Source organism: Rhinatrema bivittatum, chromosome 5 (genome assembly GCF_901001135.1).
Source record: "Rhinatrema bivittatum chromosome 5, aRhiBiv1.1, whole genome shotgun sequence".
In the NCBI taxonomy this organism is placed as follows: Eukaryota; Metazoa; Chordata; class Amphibia; order Gymnophiona; family Rhinatrematidae; genus Rhinatrema; species Rhinatrema bivittatum.
Window position 1 is genome coordinate 82,903,455 of NC_042619.1, and position 20,405 is coordinate 82,923,859.

A 20,405-nucleotide genomic window follows, 5' to 3' on the forward strand; every position below is an offset into this window, starting at 1 on the left:
CTTTGGCCAGCCAGATGTGTGCACCTGAGCAGCTCTTTTCTTTAGCTGCGGAAGCCCACAACTCCTCCTTTTGGCCCTACTGGCACAGAAGATGCAGGGTACAAGAAGTAATGAACTAGAAAAATGGCTAGTGTATAATGATATACATTGGTTGCCCTCTGCGCGAAATTTAATCACCGGTTTGAACAACTGAAATGGCTCGTGATAGACACTGTTAAATCACACATAAGAGGAGATCAAGCACCTAATCTGTATATATGTGAACAACAATGGATTTTTAGATTGCAGAGTGAAGAACCGCTAGGTCTAAACAGCTTAATAGACTGGTCCAGCTTATAGTGAGTAATGTTTTGATTCAGATTCTGACAAAGTGTTTCAATAATATGTTGATCAAACACCTGATGAAAACGTTGACGTCATTATGCCACTTGTGAGTAGCCAATAAAAATAGAGATTCAACATGCACGGTTTGCCATTTCGATTTAAAGCCCGACGAGTAAAAAGACATGGCATGAGAGCAACTGTAAGTAGTTCCTTGACCAATGTGAACGTAAAAGAATGTAATTGTTTTTGTCATTAATCATGATCTTTTGCTGTTAAAGATTTTCTTTAGACACGACACTGCCCTGACGCAGCATATCGCGAAACGTTGCCAACGTTGGCGTTTCTGATGTCTTGGCGTCTATAGGCAACTTTCAGTGCCTACATCCATAAGAAGGAAATCACTTCTTTAAGATAAGTACTTTCGACGCTATTTAAGGCAACTGATACAGTGCCAATGAAATTGTTATAACTGAATTTAGAATTGCTTCACCGGCAGCTTATCTAAGTGCCATTGAGATTTCTCACCGGGCATGTGTTATTCTATAGACTGCAAGTATGAATGAAAGACACACTGCGGTACTGGCTGATTTGAATTGTTGAATAAAGTTAATCGTCGGTTCAGAACCAGAGAACTTTAATCAATACCAGAGCTTATGTAGCCAGTTCTAAACAGCAAAAGCTTTCACTATGTGTCTAATAGTATTTTAAGAAAATTTATAAATAACAAAAAAAGTAGTTTGTCAATAAAAATATATAAAAGAGGTTTTTATGACCGATGATTGCATTGACTGGTTCATACTTTGATTAACTAATTCAGAAAAATACCAGCGCTGAGGTCTTTTCCTCTATTTATGAAATTACATTCACAAAGTCAAAAAATATATCATTATACACCAGCCATTTTTCTAGTTCATTGGTTTATATACACTGGTGGTTCCTTAAGTATTTTTGGGGGGATGCAAGAAGTAGCCAGTGATTCCTGCCTCCGTGTTGCTGAATTGGGGAGGGGCTTATAAAATGCAAAGGGAAGTCCCAGGCCGATGCTGCTGGGACTTCCCTTTGCATTTTGGTAGACAAGGAGCAGGGGAGTGCAGGCCCCTCGCAGGCTTAAGGAAGAGAAGAGCTGATACGGGCTGATGTTGGACACAGTGGCTCTGCAGGCAAAAGGCTGCTGAGACCAACACCAACCAAGTGATTGGGTTTACCGGCCCACTGGGGCATGCCTGTAGTCCCAATAAGCCAATCCACCCCTGGCACATATTCCCACTGGAGGTTTAATATATTTATTACAGAATTTTACTAACAGCTACTATGAACACTGACACAATGGGGGCCATTTGCAAACTATCCATCTAGGAGCAATGTTCTTGCTGTCCTAGCTTCTAATTTTCAGAGGGAAATTATACACTTACTTTCCTTTTAAAAACTGTCACAGGTACTAAATACTCACAGATTTTTCACCTGATTTTTGTGTGGTAAAATCTCTACATATTTTTAAGTCTATGCATATTAATTTTCAAATCCTGCCAAAAACACACTTCAGAGAACACCTGCCGCTGAATCTGGCAGCTTCCACTCTTATCTCCCTCTTCAGAACTTTTTTTCCTTTTTGAACATTGTCGCACATTTAACAAACACAGTAAAAACGCTACTGTAAAGAAAAATATCAAAGACAAAAGCAAATCAATTCATTCTAAGCATGAATTTCCATTTATGTGCATTTTTAGCATAATTTAAGTCATTAATTCTGAGGTAAGCATCAAAAAATGGACTTACAGGAGGTCTTCTACCGTGGCTGGTCCTCACGGCCTGCTGAAAAGCTGCATCATTTTCCAAATCCTAACAAGATAAGCAAGCAGCATTTCAAAACAATTTATACAATTTAAATCCAATGACCCTATTTTTATTTTCTACATAGTACCATAAAATTGATTTTAAAAGCTTGGGAAGCTTAAACATAGCAGTTATCAGTAATACTAAAAAACAGATTTCTCAGAACTGGTTTAGTTTTACCCAAACAATCTCAATCTCTCAAATTTCCAGCTAGCGCTCTTAATACTTACATTGGAACTCATAAGGTATAATATATGCAAACAAAACATGGAGGTGCACTTAAAACTTCTTTTTAATCAATTGGGACTATCTTCAAATGGATATGGGCTGCACGACTTAGCCAGCTAAGTTAAGTTCATTTTCAGCTGCAATTTATCCATAGTTAAGAGTGAGGAAAGTCAGATTACCTCAGTGTCATAGGTGGGATTGTAGTCATTGTAGCCAGTGTAGAGATCCTCCTCATCTTCTTCAGGCACCAGGTGTACATGCTGCATCATTTACTCCTCCTTAAATATTTCACAAAAGATTGATTTTAGCATAAAACAGTTAATATTTGATTACTCTCTAGAACACATTACATATATTTGATTCACAGGAAAGCTCATACAACATTAAGATGCTCTCAGGACACTTAATTAATATAGCACAATGGCTTCATCATACTTAACTAGGATGCAAGTTTGATCTGTATATATATATTTTTTTTTTTACTCTCTTCAAATTTACTCAAAATATAAACTGAAATGGTAGATACAAAGAAATGCCTGCTTTCTTATTAAGAGGAATATATTTTCTTTTATAAAATGTAGGTCTTAATGATATTGTAGAATAATCTGACACCAAAGTGTCACCAATCCTGAATCAAAAGATACAAAAGATTGAAGAGTCAATGCACTAACGCCATTTTATTGAGGAAACTAGTACATTAACTAAAGTACTTGGTATTCAAACACAATTTTTTACTTCTATTTGTCAGGTAAAGGAAAATTAGTTCTTACCTGTTAATTTTCTTTCCTGTAGTACCAAGGATCAGTCCAGACTGCTGGGTTTTGCCTCCCTTTCAGCAGATGGAGTCAGAGAAAAGCTGAAAAGCACCCACCATATAACCTGGTGTGCCACCTGCGATCCCTCAGTATAATCAATATCAAAGCAGAATGAATAGCTGTCAATATAACTATTTTAATGTAATTCAACAACCAATGACTAGACCAAGACAAACTGAAATGTCTTGAATTAAACTTATATGAACGTCTTAAATAACACCAACCATGTCGCATAGATGCATAAACTGTGAAATAATCTGTCAAGAGAATACAAACTGCTGTATGGACTCTCCTGCCGATGGGCGGGTGTCTGGACTGATCCTTGGTACTACAGGAACGAAAATTAACAGGTAAGAACTAATTTTCTTTTCCCTGTACGTACCAGGATCAGTCCAGACTGCTGGGATGTACCCAAGCTGCCCAAAAAGGGGTGGGGCCTGGAGAGTCCGGCACGGAGCACACTGCTGGTGAAGGAATTCACCTTTGGATCCCGGACATCCAACCGGTAATGTCTAGCAAAAGTGTGCAATGATTTCTAAGTAACTGAACGGCAAATCTCTTGGGGCGAAACATATTGGCTTTCTGCCCATGACGCTGCTTGTAACCTAAGAGAATGCGCTTTAAGGCCCTCTGGTACTGGGTGCCCGTGACCTATGTAAGCAGAAGCAATAGCGTCTTTCAACCAGCGGGCAATAGTAGCCTTAGAAGCTTTAGATCCTTTTTTAGGTCCGCTCCACAACACAAAAAGATGATCCGACAATCTGAACGGATTGGTAACCTCTAGGTACTGTAAAAGGGCTCTACGGACATCCAACCGCCTCAGATCCTTGTCCTCGACAGAGAATGCTGGCAACTCGATAGATTGGTTGACATGAAATGCAGAGACTACTTTCGGAAGGAATGAGGGTACTGTCCTAATAGAAATTCCCGAATCAGAAATACGCAGAAAAGGCTCCCTACATGACAAGGCTTGGAGCTCCGAAACTCGTCTAGCCGAACAGATAGCCACGAGAAACACCATCTTAAGCGTTAAATCCTTCAACGTGGCCTGCTTCAAAGGCTCAAAGGGAGAGCCGCAAAGGCTACAGAGAACCAAATTTAAACTCCATGATGGACAGATTGCGCGCACTGGAGGTTTCAAGTGTTTGGCCCCTTTCAAGAATCTTGCCACATCTGGGTGAGCGGCAATGGAAGCACCCTCAACCTTACCCCGAAAACAGCCCAAGGCTGCTACCTGCACTTGGAGTGAACTGTATGCCAATCCCTTCCATAATCCGTCCTGTAGAAAGGCAAGAATGTGACCAATAGTAGTTTGCTGTGGGGGCAAAGTCAACCCACGGCACCAAGAATCAAACACTTTCCATACTCGAATGTAGGCTATAGATGTAAAGGTTTTTCTTGTCCGTAAGAGAGTGATAATAACCGCCTCAGAGTAACCTTTCTTTCTTAATTGTCTCCTCTCATAAGCCAAGCCGCTAGACAGAAGCGGTCTGCCTGATCAAAAAATACTGGACCCTGATGTAGTAGGTTCGGCAGGTGACCGAGGCGCAAGGGACCGTCCTCCACTAGGTTGACCAGATCCGCGAACCATGGTCTTCGCGGCCACTCTGGAGCCACTAGAATCACCGGTCCTTGGTGAGAATCTATGCGGCATAATACTTTTCCTACCAATGGCCAAGGAGGAAACACAAAGGAGAATGTGGGAAGGCCAAGGAAGTACCAGGGCGTCCACCCCTTCCGATCCATGATCCCTTCTGCAACTGAAGAAACGGAACACCTTGGCGTTCAGATGAGTCGCCATTAAGTCTAGGTGGGGGTTCCTTCACTGGCTTGAAATCAGCTGCATCGCTTCCTCGGATAACGCCCATTCTCTGGGATCTAGTCGCTGATTACAAAATCAATTAGCGGAATACTTAGAGGACAATAATATTCTGTACCTGTCACAACTTGGATTTCGCAAAAACTATAGCACTGAAACACTACTACTTACGCTAACAGACAACATCATGAGAGGTTTCGACAGCGGTAAACATTACATTTTAGTAATGCTGGACCTATCAGCGGCATTCGACACAGTAAATCATGAAATCCTATTAAATAAATTAGAAGAAATAGGATTATGCCACACAACAGTCAAATGGTTCAAATCATACCTAAATAACAGATATTTCCAAGTGCAAATCAAAAAAGCTATGTCAGAAAGAATAAACTTTCAAACAGGAATTCCGCAGGGATCAGCCCTATCTGCCACACTATTCAACATATACATGCTACCGTTATGCCACCTGCTAGCTGGTCTGGGCATCTCACACTACATATATGCTGACGTTATTCAATTAATATTTCCAATTAATGACTCAATTGAGAAAACATTAACCTTAGCCAACATGTATCTAGATATAATAAAACAGCTCTTAAACCAAATGGAATTAGTTATTAACATAGAGAAAACAGAATTCCTACATCTTGAACGAAAAAACATCACAATCATTCAAAACCCAATCACAATCAATAACAACCAAAAAATACAACTAGCAGAGAAAGTACGAAACCTTGGAGTGATTATCGATACGGAACTAAGTATGAAACAACATATCTCTCTAAAAGTAAGGGAAGGTTACGCCAAACTTATGACTCTCAGAAGACTTAAACTACTACTAACACCAAATGACTTCCGATCAGTACTACAATCATTAATTTTTTCAAGCACTGATTACTGTAATGCCCTTCTACTGGGATTACCCCACACCACAATAAGACCACTACGGGTATTACAAAACACAGCTGCAAGAATTTTAACTGGTAAAAGTAAGAGACCATATCACTAAAACCCTAATTGAACTACATGGGCTACCCATTGAACAAAGAATTCAATACAAGACTCTATGCACCATACATAAATTAATACACGATGAAAAGGAAGAATGGCTGAACACAGCCCTTCACGTACATGTCCCTAACAGAAACTTGAGATCAGCAAACAAAGCCCTACTAACTATTCCCTCAGTAAAAACAGCCAGACTAACTCAAGTAAGGGATAGGGCTCTATCCCTGGCAGGACCTATAATATGGAACACAGTGCCTTTAGAAATCAGAACACAAAGAGACATCAAAGCATTCAAAAAAAGTTTAAAAACATGGCTATTTAAGCAAGCATACCACAAAGGGAATGAAGAGTAGAATCCAGGGAATTTGTATGATGCGGTCCGAAGAACTTCCACACACACACACACACATCAACTTACTCGAATGGTGTGTGTGTGTGTGTGTATATATTTTATTTTACTATACCTCTATTAGATTGCAACAAAAGAGGACCAGACTTAAGTGTTAATTTATCTTATAGCCGATATACTTAAAGTAGACATGACTTATCACAACCACTAAGTAATATTTAATATGAAACTATGTTACAGTATTTGATGGCACCTGTTTAGTTAATATAAATCAACACATCTAAGTTTGAAATTATGTGCCTTATTGTGAACCGTTGTGACGGCAACTAGCTTAACAACGGTATAGAAAAGATTTTAAATAAATAAATTTTAAATAAATGTTGTCTACCCCAGCTATGTGAGACGCAGCAATGCGGGCAAGATTGCGTTCCGCCCAGACCATTAACATGTCTGCTGCGTCGGTCATGGGGCGACTTCTTGTGCCTCCCTGACGGTTTATGTAGGCCACGGTGGTCGCATTGTAGGACAGAATCCATACTGCCCGGTGATGGATCAGGGGTAGAAATTCCTGCAGCGCCAGACGAACTGCTTTGGTCTCCAGGCGATTGATGGACCACTTGGTCTGTGACTGTGTCCAAAAACCTTGCGCTGACCTTGACTGACAAACTGCTCCCCAACCTGAGAGGCTGGCATCGGTCGTCACAATTATCCATTGAGGATTCTCCAGGTCCACCCCTCGAAGTAAGTGATCCGGAATTAGCCACCAATTCAGACTGGACCTGGCCAGTTCCAGGAGGGGCAAGGGAAGTTGAAACTCTTCTGACTTGGGGTCCCAACGCAACACACGTGCCCTCTGCAAAGGTCTCATGTGCGCAAAAACCCAAGGAACCAATTCTAGCGTAAATGCCATAAAACCAAGGACCTGCAAATAGTCCCACACTACGGGTGAGGGAAGAGACAACAGGAGTCGTACCTGAGACATCAACCTGTCCATCCACACTAGAGGGAGTGAAACCTTGCCAACAGCGGTATCGAAGCAGGCTCCTAAAAACTCCAACACCTGGGAAGGAACCAACTGGCTTTTGGCACAATTGACCATCCAGCCCAGGGACTGTAGTCAACGCAATACCGAACGAACCGCTTCACTGCAAAGAATCTCCGACTTTGCTCGTATAAGCCAATCGTCCAGGTAGAGATGTACAAATATCCCTTTTGTTGAAGGCTCGCTGCCACTACCACCATTACCTTGGTGAACAAGCGGGGCGCTGTCGCTAGCCAGAATAGCAGGGCGCAAAACTGATAATGTTGCCCCATGATCATGAACCTCAGAAACCTCTGATGGTGCAGTTGGATTCCTATGTGGAGGTAGGCCTCCATCAGATCCAAAGAAGCCAAAATTTTGCCTTTGTGGACAGCCGCTATGACCGATCTCAACATCTCTATGCGAAACCTCGGTACTCTCAACGCTCTGTTGACCTGTTTGAGGTCCAATATTGGCTGGAAGGAGCCCTCCTTCTTAGGTAGTACGAAATAGAAGGAGTAGCGACCGGTCCGGCGTTCGGCTCCAGGAACCGAAACAATGGCCCCGAGAGCCTTCAACCGGGACAAAGTTTGGAGGATAACTTGTTGCTTCTGCGAGGGTCCGCAGGGGGATTGTAGGAAGAGATCCCGCAGGGGCCAAGCAAAATCCAAAGCGTAACCGTGATTTATAATATCTAGAACCCACTGGTCCGAGGTAATCTAGACCCATTCCTCTTGAAAACGCGAAAGTCGACCCATGATCCGTGGAACCGAGGAATGGGCCGGCGCCCCTTCATTGGGGAGATTTATTGTTGTGGGCAAAGGCATGGGTGGCTGCAGTATGCTGCGGCCGTCTGCCACGAAAGGAATAGGCCCATGATTGTGCTCGGTTAGCCGGTTGTCGAGGGTTATAGGAAGAGGAACCCCTACCAGTCCGGAAACAGCGTTGGCCCCGAAATCGGCCCTTGTGAGCAGCCCGACCTGGGTTTGTCCTCCGGGAGCTTGTAAACCTTGTCGTCTCCTAAGGCTTTTACAAGCTGTTCGAATTCATCTCCAAATAATAATTTCCCTCTAAAATTAAGGAAGGAACCAAGCTGAGACTTGGACGAGGCATCCGCCGACCAGTTACATAGCCATAGAAGTCGCCTGGCAGACACCACCGACGACAAAAGTGCGTGCCGAAGTACGAAGAAGATCATACAAGGCATCAGCTATATAGGCTACATCCGATTCCATGCGATTCGCCTGCTCGACTTCCCCCGGGGGAAGGTCCTGGGCCGTGAGCATCTGTTGAACCCAACAGAGGGTGGCCCTTTGCATAAGGCTACTACTTACTGCGGCTCGGACCCCCAAGGCAGACACTTCAAAAATCCGTTTGTAACACTTCCAGTTTCTTATCCTGGAGGTCCTTGAGCGCTGTGCCTCCCGTCACAGGGATAGTAGGATGCTTTGCTATGGCTGTGACCGCCGAATCAACCTTGGGAACCTTGAGGAGATCGAGCGAATCATTGGGAAGCGGGTAAAGCTTCATAGCCCTGCTAACCCTCAAGGAGGCCTCAGGTGCCTCCCATTCCCGGATCATGAGCTGGAAAAGCTTTGGATGGAACGGGAAAGTTTGGGGAGGAGCCTGAAGACCCGCCAAAACCGAATCTCCTGGGGAGTTATCAGAGACCTCTTGCGGGATAGGGATCTCCAGTTCCTGGAGTACATGGGAGATTAAGGGGTCCAGTTCCTCTCTGCGGAACAAGCAGAGTATCTGCGGATCATCCCTCTCTACCGGGGTGGCATTATCTACCCCCTCACCCCCTACCTGGGTGGAGGGATCCAGAAGATCCGGATCCGCCGTAATAAGGGGGTCCGACAACCCCACTCCCAGATTCTGCCGTGTAGTGCAGGATTCAGGTCTCCCCTGATCCTTGGAAGCTCTAAAAAGCTTAGCCTGGCTAGGAGGCTGGAATTCCCCATCAGCCTCATCTTTCATATATGTCTTATGTAAAAGGAGAACAAACTAAGAAGAAAAGGGATGCTGTCACTTTAAGGGCTCCCCCGACAGCATAGGCAGAGGCGGAGCCGAGGCATCCCGCAAGCCACGCGGTCGCTGAGGACTGAGGGCCGGCGGGGACAGATCTTCCCCCTCTTCCGACGAATCTGCGTCCCTATCAGCTGCAGGCAAGATGGCCGCCGCTCCCGCACTGATTGGGAGCGAGGCAGGCCTCTACCTGACAGCTGACTGCCGACCGCGCGGGCCCAGCAAGGCCGCCCCCGAGCCGAATTTGACCTGCGCGAAGGCCCCTCGCCCCCGGGGAGACACTGGGAGCAGAGGCCTTCACGAGAGAGCCGGATCCCCAGCTCTGCACAAGCTGTACAAGCACGGCCACGTGGCATCAAGAGAAGTGCAGCAGCCCTTCGGAGGCCCGGGAGACTCTGAGCAGGCAAGGGCTGACAAGAGGAATTAATGAAAGGTAAAAATAAAGCCTTGAAATTAAATTAATGTGTTGTACTTGATCTCTTTATTTATTATTTTAATTTTTTTTTTTTTGTAAGTCAGCCTGTAATGGACAGCCAGGCAATAAATAGCAAAATTAAAACATTTCGGATCTGTCCAAGGAGGGGGAGGGTGACCGGCCCACCGGTAAGTTTTACCCCTCCGCTCACCGGGACAGTAACTCAATTCTCCGGGAAACTAGTTGGAGGGCAATGCCCTACCATGCCTGCCAGAATATAGCTGCTGCTTCACTGTAAATTCAAAAAATCCTTTCCCTATTTTTTTTTTAAAGTTGATTTAGTCAAAGGTTGTCTGAAAGAGATAAATCAAACCTGACGGGAACAATTCCCGGGAAATTTAGAGAGAACCAGGACCGCAGGTTATGCCTCTCAATTTGCTGGAGTTAGAGAAATACTGAGGGATCGCAGGTGGCACGCCAGGTTATATGGTGGGTGCTTTTCAGCTTTTCTCTGACTCCATCTGCTGGAAGGGAGGCATAACCCAGCAGTCTGAACTGATCCTGGTACGTACAGGGAAATAAGATTAGTGAAGGGATTTGTTCAGTAACAGTTAAGCAGCATTTAACACTACAGCAACAAGGCCTTTAGCAAGATTTAGTTCCTGTTAGAACAAATTAGGGAACTACATTGCAAAGCACCTTCAAATTCCCCTATATAAATACAGTGAAAACAGAAACCAGAGATCCATGTTTTTAAACTGTGCATCTCTTATCTTGGGGAAAAAACCAAACAAACCCACACCAGTTGATCAAAATCTTGTAAAAACATATTTCATAAATCTTCGGCATCATGAACTCATTAGGGGGAAATTATGTTAAACAAATCAGATTTATTTCTTTGACTAGTTGACCAGGAAGAGTAATAGATGTGGTCTACTTAGATCTCAATAAGGCCTTTAACATACAGGAGACAAACAAAATGGGAATCCTAGGGGTGGGTAAACTGGGTTAGAAATTGGTTGACGGGATAGGTAAACAGAATTCACTCCAAGGAGAGGACAGTGATAGATAGATTACCACAGGGATGACTCCTGAAGCTATCACAGGGTTACAACATTTGCACTGCAAATCTTATGAAGTGAGGTTTAAGGATCTAAATCGAGATGAGCAAACTGGAGAGCAGGCCCCCCAGGGGGGACTTGAACAATCCTGAAGGGGTCCCACTGGCTGCCCAATCAAGGAAGAAAACAATGGCTATGCTGTCAAGTCTCATTGACATGGAGACACTGCAAGTTCAGGAAGGAGGGAGCTGCCAGAACATTGTGATACAGCTATAAGTAAGTCATAGCTTAACCATGTGTCTTTTTTAGTAGGTCAGGGAGAGAAGCTGCTTCTGGTGTGGGGGCTAGGGTGGAGAGTCACTTACTTTGTGGCAGAATTGGACCTAGGAGCAGCCCTGGTTGTGTTCCACACCCCAGAAAGATCTGCCACTTTCAGACCTCAGGCTGGGAGGAGTTCCTGTTGCTGCCAGGTCTCTAACCAGGGAGAGAGATCACAGCTGTTGCCCGCCAGGGGAAAAGAAGTGGTGAGATAGAGGAGGGGAATGGGCAGAGGCCAAAGAGAATGAGGAGATGGAGGGAGAGTGGGAGGAGATGGGAAGGAAGAATAAAAGCAAAGTGTAAAAAGGTTAAAAAAGCAAGTAAAAACATGACAAAATAAAAAAAAAAAAAAGGAGCAAACTAAGAATAATTTGTGAAAACAGTAAAAAAGCAAAAATAAAGTTGGGCAAGGTAGACTGAAGTTTTTCTCAACTCTTAAAAATGTTTAAGTTTTTTAAAAAAATTTCCAGCCCTTACTATTGTGGTGCATGTCCTGTAGTCTGGGTAGTATGGGTCTTTCTGTTTCTCTGGTGGGTTGTGGTCTGTCTCTGGGTGGGGTGTGTCTGTCTGGGTATGTTATGTCTATGCCTCTCTCTATGTCTGTCTGGGGATGGTGTGTCTGTGTGAGATTATTTTAGGCAATTAGCTAGTTTTCCAGAAGACATTGTACACAAAAGATACGGTTAGCTATGGTTTCACAGAATACATTGACTCGTAAGATAAGAAGGCCTATGAGGAACATATTCTTTGTAAAACATCTTTCCTTAGTCCTAGCTTTTGATACTGCAATAACTAATTATTTTGATTAATCTATGTAATGCTTACTGCTACTGTGTGCTTATTGCTGATATTTGCTTTTTGATATTGCCCTTGCTGTTTATACAATTTTCTACCAATTATTCATTATATTTAGTAAACTAAATTTTGCTTTTACTAGATTGTGTGTAGTGTGTTCTATGATGTAATATATGTAACCATTCAGCCTAACCTTTTAAAGTCTGTCTTTGTTTTTCTGTCGAAGGCCTGGATTTATCAAAATGCACTAAATATCGCATGCGATAGGAAAAGGGGTGTGTTTCATGGTAATAAGTGCCAGAATTGTTGTATTTCCTACATACAACCACTGGGGGGACCAGGGCCCTCTGAGAGAGAGAGAGTCAGAGACAGAGAGAGACAGAGACTAGCCATAATGCCGTCACACTATATAGGTATTTATCTCTCTATGGGAGGCTGACCTAGTCAAGCTAGGTTGAGAGAACATTGCACAAATCTCATCTTTGGGTGAGTTTCCTCACTCCGAAGGTCATCAAATCTTCGCAAGAGAGCACTGTTCTGTTCGTACGTCTCACTTAGAATGTCAAAGAGGCCCCCTAACCCCTACACTAATACCTAAACCTCACCTCGAGTTACTAGGTGGGCCTTCCATAGAGATATAAATATCTATCTAGTGTGAGGGCATTATGGCTAGGCTCACTCGCTCACTCTCTCCCTCCCCTCCCCCCCCCCAGTGGTGGTAGGAAGCCTCTGATAGCTTGGCTGGCTCTCCAGGAGCTTAAAACGGCATGTGCAAAAACATCGCAACGCACAATAACACAGCTTTATGCAAATGAAAAAGGTGTAGTTAAAATTTGCGTTAAAGCTGTGTGATACAGCTTCGCAAAACTGTGAGCCCAACTCACTTGGCCAAAAATGCCGCCCCAGTATCCTCCCCTTTTTGTCATTTGCATCGCACCATGCAAAAACACCTTAACACATGCGAAAATGCCATATAGCACTTTGATAAATGACCCCCTAAGTGTGGTATGTTTGTGTTTATTCCTTTCAGTAATTTGAAAAGAAACAAAATGGGGACTTTGAGCCATTGGTTTGCAGTGTGGCTGCTTGGTGAATACCCTTCACATATTTATAGGGGGGCCCTAACCAACTGCATGAATGGAAGGGGGACTATGGACAAAATGTTTGCTCGCCCCTGTTCGAAACAATCATAATAGGAGGTTGGAAAGGCTGCAGAGAACCATAGGTAATATTAATTCATCACCTTTTCTATAAAGGAATGAGAAATTACTACTTACCTGATAATTTCCTTTGCTTTAGGTCAGTCAGATGAATCCAGAACAAGTGGGTTATGCACCACTACCAACAGATGGAGATGGAGCAAACTGATGTCACAGTATATATATAGTCCTGCAGTGACATCAGCCCGCCAGTATTCTCCTCAAAAGCAACTATGAACAGACTAGCAAAACTTGATTAAATAGATAACCATTTCAATACTCAGCCGACAGGCAACACAGAGCTCAGACAAGAAAGAATTAACACGAGTCTAGAGACTAGACTAACACCTACCAGTAATCCCTGTAACACATACCCACTGAGGAGGACCATAATTAATACAACCATTCGGCAGCCAAGGGAGGGAAGCTGGATTCATCTGACTGTCCTAAAGAAAAGGAAATTATTAGGTAAGTAGTAATTTCTCATTTCTTCGCATCCAGTCAGATGAATCCAGAACAAGTGGGATGTACCCAAGTTACTCCCGAACAGGGTGGGAGACTGTCAGCGGTCCAGTCAAAACCACATGTGTAAAGGCTGCGTCCTCCCGGGCTTGCACATCCAGATGATAATACCTGGAAAAAGTGTGTAACGAGGACCATGTCATAGCTTGGAAAAGTTAACAGGAGATGACAATTTCACTTCTGCCTATGTCACTGCCTGAGTCCTAGTGGAATGAGCCCTAACCTGACTAGGTAATGACTTGCCAGCATCAATGTAAGCTGCCATGACTCCCTCCTTAATCCAGCAGGCTATTGTAGCCACGAGGCCAGCTCTCCTTGTTTAGTACCGCTGTGAAGGAGAAACAGGGGATCCATTTTCTATAAAGGCTCAGAAACCTCCAGATACTGAATGATATGTCTCTTGACATCCAAGGGTCGCAACAGACGATACTCCCCTACGTCTCTCACTCTCTGTCTAGAGAGGGCAGGAAGATGGACGGATTCAAGTGAAATTCAGTGACCAACTTCAGTAAAAAAGAGGGAACAGTACACAGCTATATCACTTCTGGAGTAAGCTGGAGGAAGGGCTCCCGGCAAGATAAATGCCTGCAGCTCAGAAACTCTCCACGCAGAATAAATTGACACAAGAAACACCGTTTTCAAGGTCAGTAACCACAAGGACAGGTTACGCATCGGTCTAAACGTAGGACCTGCTAAGAAATAATAAAATAATAATAATAATAATAATAATAATAAAAGGTACTGGAAACCGCAAGGGAGTATGAAGATGTTTCACGCCTTTCAGGAAATGGGCCACATCAGGATGAGCCGACAAGGGACCACCCTTCACCTGGCCCCTGAAACAGGCGAGAGACACTACTTGTACCTTTAAATAATTAAGGGCCAAACCTTTATTCAAGCCATCCTGCAAAAGTTTCAAAATGAGCGGGATCTTGGTCTAATGAGGAAGAGTACCTTGATCCTCACACCAGGCCTCAAACACTCGCCAAACTCGCACATAGGCCAAGAAAGTGGAGAACTTTCTAGCTCTAAGCAAGGTGGAAATCACTGCCACAGAGTATCCACATTTCAGCAATTGAGCCCTCTCAAGACAAAACAGAGTCAGATCTTCGTGAAGAACTCGACCCTGACCTAGCAGGTTCCTATGTGCCGGAAGTCGAAGGGACGAGTCCACCAGGAGCCGCTGCAAATCTGCATACCACTGAACTTTCGCATTGCGAGAAGTCACCAGGTGGTCTAGGAATGGGGGACCTCAGCGATCCAGAATCAGATGAAATGCCTCGCCTGACAAAGCCCATTCTCCTGGGTCCAGAGTCTCCCTGCTGAGAAAGTCTGCTCTTACATTGTCTTTTCCAGCTATGTGTAAGGCTGAAATTATCTGGAGATGCACTTCTGCCCCTTCCATAAGCTGATCTATTTCCTGAGGACTCTTGCTGGTTCTTGGTTCCTCCCTGCTGATTGATGTAAGCCACAGTCGTTACATCGTTAGACATTATCCGGACCAATCGACCATGCAGCCTGTCGCTGAACTTCAAACATGCCAACTGGACCGCCCTGGCTTCCAGTCGTTTGATATTCCAGAGAGACTCTTCTGCATTCCAGCACCCTTGCTCTCAACCAAGGAGGCTCGCATCTGTTATCAGTACTATCCAGTCTGGTGGTGCTAGGGAAATTTCCTTCCTTAGATAATCCACCTGCAGCTCACCAATGAGTTGGGAGGAGACTTCCATCGGCATGAGGAGCCGAATCGAAATCCGAGACAGCAGGGACATGCTGAAAAGGATGCATATGCGCCCTTATCCACAGGACTGTTTCCAAGTACTTCCAGATAGGATCATATGGTTGGGCGCAGAGTGTTCAATAACAGATGAAGCTGTGTCAACTTCTGAATGTGGACTTCTGGCAGGAAAACTTTGCCCTGCTTTGTGTCGAACCGAACCCAAAGGTATTCCAATGACTGAGCAGGCTGAAAACTGCTTTTGGCCAGGTTCACCATCCAGCCGAGATCCTGCAACAGGGAGATCACCTTGCACATCATTCTGCAGCTTTCTTCCAGTGACTTGGCTCAAATTAACCAGTCATCCAAATATGGGTGTATGAGAATCCCATCTTTTCTCAATTCTGCCACGACTACCACCATTATCTTGGAAAAGGTCCTTGGGGCGATGGCCAAACCAAAGGGCAGGGTCCAAAACTGATAATGGCGTCCCAGAACTGAGAACCTCAGAAAGCGTTGATGCTGTAGTCGGATGGGAATATGAAGGTACACCTCAGACTATCCATAGAAGTCAAAAATTCCTCCGACTGTACGGCCATTATTACCAAGTGCAATATTTCCATGTGAAAATGCGTCACCCGCAGATGATGACTGACAATGTTGAGTCCAGGATGGAATGAAAGGAGTCTGCCTTCTTGGGCACAATGAAATAAATGGAATATCGACCCGTATTTTCTTGAGACATGGGCATTGGAACCACAGCCGTCAGACTGAGGAGCCTTGCCAATATAGTTTCCACTGCCAACTTCTGTGGTGAGTGGTAGTGTGACACCATGAACACGTCCCAAGGAACACTACAAAACTCCAGTGTATATCCTTCTCATATCACCTCTAGGACCCATTGATCTGATGTGATTTCGACCCACCTCTGTTCCCAAGGGTGGGTCGGCAAACCTTTATTAGGAGGGACGAATGGACTAAAACCTACCAAAAGGTCAAGTTCTCTGAAGGCTTGTTCTTCTACAAGGACAAAAACGCCCAGATCCTCTAGCTTGACCTCTCATGTTAAGAGCATGGCATCTGCTTCTTATCCTCTGGTAAATGAGGAACCGGAGTTTCACCCCACTTACTGGCTAGTTTTTCCAACTCCCTCCCAAATAATAAACTTTTAAAAGGCAATTTGGTAAGGTTAGCCTTGGAGGTCGCATTGGCTGACCAATTTGTCAGCAATAACTGTTGCCTGGCCGCTATTATGGAAGCCACTCCTCTGGTTGAAGAGCAGACCAAATCACAAACAGCATTTACCAAAAAAGCAGCAGCTGGCTCCATAACTGCCCTGGAGTTCACCCCCAGAGTCATCAACCACCTGCGAGAGAAGCAAACAAGATCAAGCCACCGGGGAACAAGAAGCGATCTGCAAGGTAATCACCACTGCATCAAATGCTTTCTTAAGGATAGTCTCAATCCTTCTATCATGAGCATCCTTCAAGGCCACTCCTCTTTCCACGGGAACAGTAGTGCGCTTGGAGACTGCACACACAAGTGCATCTACCTTCGGAAAATGTAAATGCTCTCTTGCCACTGAATCCAGAGGGTACAGGCCTTCCAAAACATGACCCCCTTTGAAATTAGCCTCTAGGCGCCTCACTCAAGATCAATTAATTCTTGAATGGCTTCCAGTCTGGGGGGGGGGGGGGGGGGGGGGGGGGAAAGAGGTCTTATGCAAGGAAACCAAAATGAGATTTTTCTTCAGTTCAGTCACAGCACCAGCCCCAGGAACTCTGAGCATTTTCAAGATCTGGGAAATCAGAGCTGGTAATTCATCTTTATGAAAGAACCTTATCAAAGTTCTATACAGTTCTAATCCTGAAGGAATTTCACCATCCTCAAGGGAGTAAGGGGGTCATCATTCGTGCCATCCGGACTTCCATCAGGAAGCCCTGTTGCTGCTCTAGCAATACTCCAGTGCTTAACAGTAGGTCCTGGCAAGGTTCTTACCTGCAACTCTGTTCTGGGAGCATTAGAGAGGACTGATGATTGTGCCTGGAGAAAGGATTGCAAACCCTGGAAAAATTCTATGCACGAAAAGGTGGAAGCATCCAATCCAGAAGGTACTTGAGGCGTACTCACTGAGCTACCATCCCAACTTGTGTCAGTACTGTTTGGAGGTTCAGAGAGAATTGCCTTCCACTGATTTCCCTAAGCCTGGCTCTTCCCAACTGGATATAGGCATAGGTGTATACGGCTCAGATGGGGTGTCTGATTTTGGAATTCCCCTAACCAGTTTCTCAGCAGGAAGTTAGCGGGCACACCTGGCTGAGATGGCTGAATATGACAAGAGGTGCAAAGAGAAAGGCACTTAAGTTTCTTAGGTATAGACGCCATTATGGCTGATAGTGCGCTGGAGGTGTGTGTCTAGCTTTTTTTTTTTTTGTATGTCCAAAAATACTAGGCATCCAACCTAGGTGTCCATCACTTAGGCATCTCACACCTAGGTGTCTTAATGCCCAGTGTCCAAAACTTAGGCATCCCAAAAATAAGCACCGTAAAACAATTTAAGCACACAATAAAACTTGTGTGCACAGGTAAGCGTGCAGCCACTTAAGGTGCCGCTTAACTTAGATGCACATAATACAAGGCCCAACTAAGAGTCCAAAAATTGGACACAACCTGGATGCACAGCTAGACGCACACGCCGAACCGACAATCCTGTAGAAAACGTGTGAAATGCCGTTGCAACCTACCAAACGGCACGCAGCAAAAAAAGCCTCAGAGCAGGGCCTAGCCTACAGAGGTTGCTCAACCTGCCAAGCTGCCTACATCCCTCATGGGATGAACGCCCGAACGGCTCACCGAGCACTGAAACCGGGAAAACGGAGGAGGTCCTACGCTACAAAAGCCTCCTTTTACATCTCTATAAATTTATTTTTTTTAAATATACCTGAGCTCAGCCTTACCTTTCAGCCACTTAAGCAGCTAAGTCCACGCCGGCTGAAAAACCAGCTACCAGACCAAGGCACTCATCTGAGGGACCAGGGAAATCACCTCAGGAATTCTCAATTGTGGGAAGGACCTTTTGATATCACTGCAGAAGAGTGGAGCTAACGTGATATCCTTAATTCTCTGTTTTTCAAAATGAAGCAATCCCCTGTAGGGAGATGCACGACCATCGTCTGCTGGAGACGGAGAATACTGGCGGGCTGATATTATTGCAGGAGTATATATACTGCAAATCTAGTTTGCTCCATCTCCATGTAGAGGTGCATAACCCAATTGTTCTGGATTCATCTGACTGGATGCTAAGAAATGGAAGGTCTCAATTTGGGAGAGAGGGGAGAAAGTCGGGAGGGCAGACACGTCGGGTCCTTAATGCTGAGGAATTGAGGGGAAAGCGCTGGATATAAAGTAGGACATGCAAAGCTGCAGACTATAAAGAGCTTATTTTCCCTCATATTAAAAGTTTATTTGTTTTATGACCCACTCACAGCAACCTTCCCCCAGCCCAATTCTGAAAGACACGGGTACTACTTCGTTAATTAGGGCTCCGAACCACGCGTCAAGTGGCACGCCCGCTGTCCTACTCAAACAGATGGGCTGAAACCGGCACTTTGTTCCGTGCGGGGCCTCCGCCTTTCGCTCCTCTCTTGGACCGCTGCTCGTTTCCTGCAAAATCCCCTTTCTATCCCCTGCACTAAAATACCAGGAGACAAATATCCTTACAACTTAAGTGAATCGCCAACCAAAACACTGGCGGTAAGAACGCAGCCACACCAGCAAATCGTTCTTAGGAAACTCTTTATAGTGTTTACCAAATGTATATAGTTAGTGCCATTTTAAAATCTGAACCTTGCTCCGCTGCAGGCCTCCCCTCTGAAAACACATCAGTAGAGGTAAAGTGACCCCCTTCCCTCTCCTGCAGGGAAACCCCGGGACTATTCGCAGCCTCGGGAAGAGAAGCGACTCACGAAATCGACGGCAGCACTCACACGATCAGTCTCCCTCTGAAGGGCCGCGAACCAAAAGAAGAAAGAAAATATCCCAATAAAGGGCTGAGAACAATAATAGCCCGATGAAGCAAAGAACAACTCCGTTGACGACTAGGAATCCATAGAAGCCGATCCCAGCATCCCCCGCGCTCCATCCTAGATAGGATTGGGTTGATTGGATGTCGCTAGGACTAATCGTCACCATGTAGCAGCCCCGCGCTCCGTTGCTAGGAGACCTACAAACAGAGCCCTGCCTGCTAGCCAGATGGGAGATGAGAAGGCGGGCAAAATGCTGGCGCGTGGATCAGATGTAAGTGAGTGGTTTCTTTAGCAATAATTACATAAACCTCTAGAAATAATTATGTAAATTAAAGAAAAATTCATTCTAAATTGAGTAAAAGAGCCTAAGTGGGGGGTAAAGCCAATTCAATACTTAGAAATAAAGTCAAAGTGTAGTTATTTTATAAATTCGTGACTAGTGTTAGAGAGCTGGGCATGGGACTATCAGTCCCATAATGAAGAGGATAGATCCGCCTTTTGAGTGCCCGCAGGTGCGTAGCTCATCTTTTATTTCTTATTAATTTTAGGCAAATATCGTCTTCCATTTCAAACTGCTACACCAATCTAGTCCAGTGCAGTCCTTACAGATGGGTAATGTCCCCTTACCGGATGGAGGCAGAGCAGCAAGACGTGCTCTGTGACATCATTGCATTGTATATAGGTGGCGAAGCACAGAGAAAATTCAGTATATTCTGACTCCAGCACATAGAAGGACTTTCTGGTGGTACAAAACATCTTGACTTTGCCATGGGCCAGAGACCTGGTTTGGCTAGGAGAGCAAGCCCAAAGTTAAGGACCTCCTACCGCCTAGAGGTGACTTGATAGAGTCTCAGGGAGTGGGGGAAGGAAGATTTCTATTTTACACAAAGAAACAGCAGGCTCTTTGCCTGCAGCCTTTGCAGCTGAC

General features: G+C 44.6%; 1 protein-coding gene across 3 annotated transcripts in view; it reads right to left on the reverse strand.

The window, feature by feature from the left end:
- Positions 1 to 19,639, reverse strand: part of LOC115092050 (intraflagellar transport protein 88 homolog) — a 283,575-nt gene extending 263,936 nt beyond the window's left edge. Inside the window, exons 1-3 of one of the 3 annotated variants that reach the window (XM_029602517.1) lie at positions 19,439 to 19,639; positions 2,565 to 2,663; positions 2,101 to 2,163 (exon numbers count right to left, since the gene is read on the reverse strand). In XM_029602517.1, coding sequence (XP_029458377.1) covers positions 2,101 to 2,163; positions 2,565 to 2,654 — 153 coding nt within the window. In that variant the 5' untranslated portion in view covers positions 2,655 to 2,663; positions 19,439 to 19,639. Of the gene's footprint in view, positions 1 to 2,100; positions 2,164 to 2,564; positions 2,664 to 11,266; positions 11,286 to 19,417 lie in introns of those variants that run through there. The other 2 variants (XM_029602518.1, XM_029602519.1) reach the window with 2 other exon arrangements.
- Between the last annotated feature and the right edge of the window lie 766 nt (positions 19,640 to 20,405).